Source organism: Phragmites australis, chromosome 23 (assembly GCF_958298935.1).
Source record: "Phragmites australis chromosome 23, lpPhrAust1.1, whole genome shotgun sequence".
In the NCBI taxonomy this organism is placed as follows: Eukaryota; Viridiplantae; Streptophyta; class Magnoliopsida; order Poales; family Poaceae; genus Phragmites; species Phragmites australis.
In genome coordinates, this window is record NC_084943.1 from 20,739,452 (window position 1) to 20,748,151 (window position 8,700).

Below are 8,700 nucleotides of genomic sequence, written 5' to 3' on the forward strand. Positions count from 1 at the left end.
GAGGCGTAGTGGCGCAGGTGCCGAGCCGCCCCGACGCGAGGTGGCTCCGAGAAGAGGCCTAGCTGCCGCGTGGGCCTCGTATCGACATCTTGGGCCTTGTGTTTGTGGGCCTGTTTAGTTTGCCGGCCCTCGTCTTGCCAAAAAATTGGCGTTGAACTCGTCTCTGCGCAGTCGTTTGGATGGACGTCAGCAGTTGTTTCGTCCATACAGCCTCTGTTTGTTTTCTCTTTGATTCTGGACTTTTATTATAGGTTATAGAAGTTTATTTTAAATGAATTGTAGTCATAATCTAAATATATATTTGCAGAATTTACTTTCAAAATCTAATCGTTTGTTTGTAGAATCCATAATTCAGAGGCAAACAAACAGGACCATACACACTAAGTGAAATAGTAGGCAATCAATTCCTCCACTGAATAATTTGCTCGCCTAGCGCTTGGCGGGGTAGGCGTAGACTAAAACCAAACACGTCCTGCATCTCCACCACTTCCACTTTGCCTATGGATTGGGCTGCGGTCCAAATTTTTTCCTCGATGAATGGGTGACGAACATCTAGTTTTGTGTTTTTTAAATGGCTGCCTATTTTTGTAATTTCAATTAACAGAAAATATATTTGAAAAAAAATTCAAGATGCAGAGGAGGTCAGCAACAAGTTTCCTAAGCTCAAGCTGAACGTGCATATTTCTAAAAAAAAGAAAGAGCTGAACATGCATAACCTGAAATTCTTTTTCATTTGCAGTCAAAAAAACTCCATTTCATTTTGCATTGATCACCTCCTTCTCCCTCTTCCCAGTAAACATTCCTGAAGTGAATTAGTGGAGTAGAGCACCATTAACCCCAGAACTACCACAAACAGACCAATTGAATGGGATGGGATCCAATTCTCCCAGACAGTTCCCAACATATCTGCGTATGGATCATCCAGCTTCCTGCAACAGTTCCCAGACTATTGCTACTACTCAGCTCAACAGCAAGCAAACACATGGCTTCTTCTGCAAGAACAGTAGGTGAGGCATTCTATTCCGATGTAGACTAGCGCCAGCTGCTGCTGCATAGGATGCTGCTGCTGCACAGCGGAAGTGCTATCCAGTTGCAAAAGAACATGTTCTATTCCCACCGGGTAGTTGCGCCGTATTTGATCCGTTTTCAGCGGCCGCTCTCAAGCTTTCGAGTTCTCTCCATTCATACTTCAGCCCTTTCCCTCGTGTCGAGACTTGAGCGGAGCTGCCCTTCGATATTTTTTTTCTGGTCTGCGGTGGACGGCGGGCGGTGGGGCGCCCCTGCATCGAGGTTGAACGGAGGAGGGAGGAGGAGGAGGAGGACAACCGGAGGTCCGGCGGATTTGACCTAGGCTTGGCGAGTTTGTAACTTTGGGCAAAATTATCGGTGATACAATTTTAATATTTTCGTTTTACCGGTTAGGCCCACTAAATTTCTTCATCACCTTTTTTTTTCTTTTTTTATATCCCGTCTAGCGGCACACTAATACATCACTGCCGTTGTATCTTTGAATCGGTGATACTCTCTTATTTCTATATTATTATATGTAGTTTTTATGTTAAATAGTTTGGAGACAATTTGTGTTATTTTCTAGATAAATTGAGCTACTTTTATTCTAAATTTGACCTAAAAATTTGTCTATCGCCGATAGAATTTCGAAAATCCTGTTTATCTGTGACCCTAGATAAATTATGCTACCGGTAAAAAAACCCTGCTCCCATCCCGACCAAGCCGAACTCCTGAAGCGACGACTCAGATCCGATCCGCGATCCCTAATGCCTAATCGGCGAGCGGCAAGGGTGAGGAGCTCAGGGGAAGTGTCGTGGCCGCGCAAGCGGGGCGCTCGGCAGGCGGCGGTGCGCCGGAGTGGGTGGGGAATGGGAAACACAGAGCACGGGTGGCCGGGCGGCGATCGTTGTGGACTTGTGGTCAGCATGAGTGAGCGTGAAATGACTGGAGGCCGGACACGACAGCACAACAGAATACTGGGTGGGGAACTCTTCCAATCTTCCTTACAATTTTTTAGCCATGTTTTGCTATTTCCTTTATCAAATTAGCATGCTTTTGTCTTGACGGATATGTATTACTGTTGATAACACATGATTAGCTTGCTGAGCTCGGCCGCTCATAAAAAATTGTGCTGGATCTACCACTTGTTATTGAGTTTTATGTATCAACCAACTCATCTAAAATCTCAATACGTTAAGGAAAGAGAGTCGAGTTTTATGGATCATCTGCAGACGTGCATGTAGCGTCGTGGTAGCGCTTCATGCGAGGAGCCAATCTGATGGGGTCTTGAGCCCTGTTCCGTACAAGCCCCATTTGAAGGCTCCAGAAAGGGGACGGTTCTAAAAAAAATAAAAAAAAAGTTTTATGGATCAACTAACTCAAATGTGTGCTCAACCTGTCACGAAGGGAAAAAAGATCTCTGCTCGTACTTCAGCACTGTTCCAAAATCACAACCTCCCTGGGTGCAACTACGAGGACGCCATGATAGATTCTTCAGCATCTTCCCGTAACGAAAAGTTACAATCTCTTGAGACATTCTCACGGCGTAAGACCAGCCTTTCTGCATACATAACTTGCCTGCGCTTTACAGCCTCGTGCCTGCAGAACTCAAGCTCACTCCCACTCTGTTACCACCTTTAACTACTCTTCACACCAGAGGCATCTCTTGACTCGATCTCTGACTAACTGTCTGAATCACAGTGACCTCAGATCACTCTGCACAGGTAATTTCGTTCTCTTCTCGCCATGACACCACCTCACTCACCAGCAGTGCCATGAGCTTTTAGATGCCATGACACACCATGGAATGGAATGGAATGGAATATAGTAACACTGAACAAAGTACCCTGCAATTGCACTAGAGGAGTAAAGGTGGCAACTTTTTTGGGGCTGTCTTTGCAACTTTTTCAAATAGTTTCTTTTTGATCAAGACTTTGCCTTTGCCGATGCCGCCCAAGTCAAAAGAGTGAGCAGTGCAGTGCCCTACCTCTCAATGATTCATCGATTTTTTGCCGTTCAAAGTCCAAGGGTCCAAAAGGACCGGGGTGATGATCTTCTTAACAACCTTCGATTGTTCATGTGACTCTACGGTTGTGTATGGCCCTTGAAAACACAGCAAACGGTTCACGAAAAGCTGCGGAAAATTTGCTGGATTCATGTGTGTTTTGATTGAATTTGGTGATGCATCTGATCGAATCGGGGCATCTTTTTCATGCTTTTTTCCCAGAAATGAATTATATTAGCATCGATAATTCGATTTGCTGTTTCTGCTTTTGGTGCTATGGCGAGTAGGGTTGAGACTGTTGTTGGTTGCTTTTGTTTTTATAGCTTTTGTGAGTAGGAGGAGGGCTTCATTGTCAAACTAGTAAGAGCTGTGTTCCTCAAAAGTCAAAAGCAGTGGAAGTAGCTGACATCCATGAAGGCAAGCTATGCTCACTTGTATTCTGTTACATCAGATATCCAGCCATTCCAGAGCCGTTGGTTTAGCAATTGTATTACCAAATTCAACACCCTTTGGAACACACCAATTTTGCGCATGAAACAATGCAGATATTTACATGAAACAATTTTTTTTAACGGACCACATGAAACAATGCTATCCTCACACGAATTAGGAATAATTCCATGTTCCAAACAAGGGCTTAGACACCCTGACGTTCACGTAGTCCCGATTCGAGACACGTGGTTCACTTCCAGTTGATAGATCAACGGCTCATGAGGCAAGTTCACACACTCAGCACATATGGGGGGCAAAAAAAATCTGCAGGTTATCTTGCAAAGCTCAAATCTATAACAATTTGACCCAACAGGCAGCTAGGGAAATGGGGGAGTATGGAGGTACAAGGTGAGAGTACTCCTACAGTCCAACTAGTATTTTTTTAGTTTAGACATTGGTCTCTTCTTCCCAAGGAGAGCACACAACCCTAAGAATAAAACTATTCCTTCCATGAAGAAAGAGGGGGCAAGCAAAGCAAGGCCATCAATGCCAATGGCTACATGAGGTGGTGGCATGGTGCTGAAGCCTGAAGCATCTCAGGGAATGGAGCACATAGAAAAGAGACATCACAGTGGCAAAGCTAATCACAGCTCATACAGTACTTGTATGCATCACAGCACCTGAGGTGACGAACATGGGGACCATGCCATCATATTTATGAATCATACTCCCCAGCATACTGCAGACCAAAGTTGAATGCAAGCTGGAAAAAAGGCTACATTGATGCTGCATTATGATACTGATGAACAATTTAACATTCAGAAAGCTGGTATCATTGGCTTTAGCATGCAGAAGGGAAAGAAAGAAAAAATGAGTGCACAACAAAAAACAATTCAAGCCATGATATTCATAGAAGTTTTGGCTTACATCAAACTTCTGCAGGATACAACCACCATCTCATGCTAAATAAGAGAGATGTGAAGGAAAGGGTAAACAACCTGATCCCCATCAGGACCACCCACAGCTTACAACGTTTCCCCCCTAAAAGTTAGTTGACCACAGACTATCACCAACCAAACCATACTGGACTACTAATCAACGCGACGACCGACGACGAATCACTCTCCATTGCCGGCAAAGAAATCCTTCTTCCTCGCTGGCGTCCGATAATTAGTGTTGCTATGACAGAAAGAAGCACCACCACCATGATCCTTATCATGTGGTTGGATGGAGAAGAACACCCCTGGTTCTTCTTCCATGAGGTACCGACAAAAAGAAATGCAACAGATATTCTTCACACAAGGCCTCCTCTGGGATATGGAAGACCATGTGAGTGCCTTAAGCATCATATTTACAGAGGACATTTGGAATGGTAAAGCTCCAAATCCTCCTTAGCTCTTTGTTTCTACCCTACATCCATCAAAATCAGTCAGTTGCAATGCAAGAAGCGAGTATGGACGGGCTACCAATCACTTGCAATCTAGCTGTAGGGCTCCGCTCAATGCAACGTTATCAACTGCCTTCTCTAGAGCCGCAACCTTAGCACGATGGCATGGGAGAAGACCGACCTTGCTCTTCTCACCGTGCGGGAGCTCAACAGTCTCACTGACAGATCCAGACTTGATATCAGTGGGCGGGATGAAACAATCCATGGAGAGGCCAGGGACATTGAACGCAACCTCCTCGATGCTCCATGCCTCCTCCATACGAGTCTTGGTGTGGCTCATAGCCATCTCTCCGAAACGGAATAGGGTCACAGCCGACCGCCCAGAATGTGCAATCATTATACCCTCCACCGGACGGTAGTCTTCGATGAAAGAATTGATGGTAGTCTCCCAGTAAACTGCATCTCCTCCGGTCGTTGACTGGATTCGGGTGAGGTGAGAATCCTCAAGATGGACAAGAAGACCGGTCTTTTGGCTGAAGTACCCAAAGAGAACATGCCGGATGATCTCCGCAAGCCCCTCGCTGCGCGCCCTCAGCGTCTCAGGATCTGCACACAGCTTCAGAATGAAGCAATCCTCCCCATTCACCTTCCTCTCGCCAATGCACCGTGCTCCAGCAAACATGCTTGCTATGGTCAATGGATCCAGACCCTGTAGAGACAAGGAAGAACAAATTTTGAGTCAAATTAAGGATCCTTGAGCACACCTACAGACATGGTGGTGAAACTGGTATACACCGCAATTATACCTGAAGGGCGCGACGGAGAGGGCGGACAGGGCCTTTGGCAGCATGCGCGCCAAGCCACGGGGTGTGGCGCCACACAAGCTTGCCGTTGCAGCCGGCATGCACCTTGCTCCCACCGACGGCCAGCTCAATGTACCACATCTCTGGGGCCATCTGCCACAGCACGAACCGGCCAGGCTCAGCGCGCTGCGCCGCCATGCGGTTCCTCACGGCACGGCCGCCCGTCTCAAACTCGGTAGCCACCATCCGCACCTTGCCCATGGCGTAGGCGTTCCGGACAGAGGAAAGCAGATTCTGCCCGCCGGAGGCAGCCAGGTACTGCTGCAGAATGTACTGCGCCGACGAGGTCTCCTGCGTAGAACACATCACGACCTCACTGTTACACAGTTACAATGCTACACTACAGAACCAGAATTTACAGCAAACAGCTCAACTAATATTTCTTTACAGCAAATAATTCCTCAAAAAAAAACTGAAAATGGGCATTGCGCGTCAGTACAGCAGGCAAGGAAAGCCAACTTTACAGCGGTGATGTGCTCAGATGCCGATATTTTAGGAAACGCATGAAGTCTCCTAAACATATCACATCAAGAACCCATTTTTACAGTGTTTCCACTAGAGAACCAACCAAGCTTTCTGGAATAAATGTCAGAGGAAACAACAGACAAAAGTTTCCACAGCAAACTGAAGCACAGACGCAACAACACAGCACAAAAAACCCACCAATTCGAGCAAAAAGGAAGCACATTTTGCCATCAAGAACTTGAATCTAGACGCTTATAGACTAAAAAATGCACAACTTTTTGGTTCGGGAATTCCACCATGCACTCGATTGAGTTCAATCTAGAGCAAGAATGAGCAAGCAAGGAAGCAGAAGTAAACAGCGAGCTCTTACAATGGGGGTCTCCTTGATGCTGAGGTGCGGCAGCGGCTCGGCGGCGCAGACGTGCACTGGCGCGAGCGGCGCGCCCATGACGCCGAGCAGCAGCCTCAGGTCGTTCCGCCTCGCCGCGCCCGCGTCCGCCGCCGCCGACGGCACGCGCGCGAGCTGGAGCTGGCCGCGCACCCACCGGCACCACCCCGCCCGAGGCGCGCCGCCGGCGCCGGCGCTCTCCGGATCCGGGCCCTCCATGAGCGGCGCGAGCGCCTCCCCTCCCCCGCGCAGCGCCAACGCCGCCGCCACCTCCGCCGCGTTGGACGCCGACCTCCGCCGCGCCCGCGCCGGCGACAGCCCGCGCGCCACCTCCTCCCGCAGCGCCGAGAAGAAGCCCTGCTTCCTGTCCATGGCAGGGACCTGCTTGCAAATGCCGGAAACTTCGCGCCCCCCTAGAGAAGAAGCCCCCAGGCACTTGCGGCGTGGAGGAGGGAGTGCGGAATGGAGAGGAGTGCGAATATATATGAAGCCGAGGAGCCTGAGTGGAAAAGGCGGGGAGGGAGCAGAATGGAGGCGCCGGCTGCGTGAAGCGGCGGGAGTGAGGACTGCGAGGGGTTATACGGTTACCAGTGCGGCGCTGCTGCTTCCCATCACCGCCGGCGGTGAGGCTACCTCCTTGCACCGCTAGTGCTGGCTTATGGGGTCTGCCTGTGTCAGTAACATTATCTCCAACAGATACTTAAAAATTTATTTTTTATAATATTATTATATCTTTTATTTTTTTTATCTTCAGTAGCTACTCTATTTTCTAACTTACATTACTTTTAATCTTCTGCTGTGCACAGTAATACAGCCTCTTCATTTCTCCCGCAAAAATACGGTTCCTCTCTTCTCTCCAGCTTCCCTGTAGCAAGTGAAACGGATACCGCTGAAGATCGATAAGGATCGGCTGGATCGGCAAAAACCACGGCATAGGAATACGAATAGGTTTTGTCGATCCTGCTGGAGGTAGCCTAATCCAAGTTAAATTTTGGTATATCCTGTAAATTTAGCTGCTGTTGATTTGGAGCTAAAATAGTTCGCCTATGAAGATTTAACTGGTGCCAGCTACAGTAAATAGCCGATGCGGGTACTTATGTGGGTGAGCAAATTTCTTACCCTAGTTTTGGCCCGGCTACCAACCATCCTATGGATGAGGTGTCAACAACCCATTGTTTGTACATAGTTAGAAATTTTTTTATTATCAAACTTCAAATGCTAATATCTACTAAACCGTATATCTGATTTACAATTTGTTTGCACTATGATATTCCTTATGAATTTATTTATAAAATAAGATCCCACATTGATATGTTTCAATGAGGAAAAAAATTGATAACATGTAGGCTCCCATGTCATATTCACAGTTGCGACAATATGTGACATGGCTGCCATCTAAATAGTATTTTTCATGGCACTGCTCATGTTTTGGCTCTACCTACGAATTTGCAATGCCAAATTTTAGTCAGGTCTTTTGGGGTATAGAACCAAACATGCACATGGTCTTTTGGCATCAAGCTGGTCAAGGTTGCAAGTTGTATTTTGTGTGTTTGTGGGTTGATTTATCTGTGATGTAGAATTCACACCTGGTTAGAGATTTGTGTCGACTCTCAATCATGAGTTAGATGTGTGTGAATTGTAGGTAAAATAGATTCAGATAATTGTACAGGTGCTAAGGAAATGATAGCTCAGACAATGTAACATAATAACCTTTGGTCGTATACTCGTATTGTTTATAACATGGTTCTAATTTTGCTACATAAACCTTGTTCCGGATAAGACTTAAAAAGGCCACAAGATGTGGATACAAAATCTTTAAATATCTACCATTAAACTCATCGATGTAGACCAATATCCATATGATGTAGCCGGCTTCGTTACTGGCGTAATCCATGATCCGCTACCATCTTTGCAACGGGACAAATAAAAAAAAAAGAGCCATCTATATTGATTTAGTCCACATATACTTCATCTCCTCACGCTGTCCATATATACATACATCATGATGCGTAGAGATAATTCAAACTCTCAATAACGCAAAATAACATGGATTATTTTCCCAACTTGCTTTATAACATGCAGCTATGAAAAGGCTGGCTCCAAATTTATTTTCCTTGCACAAGTAGCAACAGCAAGCAACTACTGGATGCAA

General features: G+C 46.5%; 1 protein-coding gene across 1 annotated transcript; it reads right to left on the reverse strand.

The window, feature by feature from the left end:
* Positions 1-4,320: 4,320 nt before the first annotated feature.
* On the reverse strand, positions 4,321-7,108 carry LOC133906682 (uncharacterized). Its single transcript, XM_062348650.1, has 3 exons — positions 6,531-7,108; positions 5,639-5,986; positions 4,321-5,541 (listed from the first exon to the last, which is right to left on the reverse strand). The coding sequence occupies exons 1-3, from the start codon at positions 6,918-6,920 to the stop codon at positions 4,915-4,917; spliced, it is 1,365 nt and encodes a 454-aa protein (XP_062204634.1). The 5' UTR covers positions 6,921-7,108; the 3' UTR covers positions 4,321-4,914.
* Between the last annotated feature and the right edge of the window lie 1,592 nt (positions 7,109-8,700).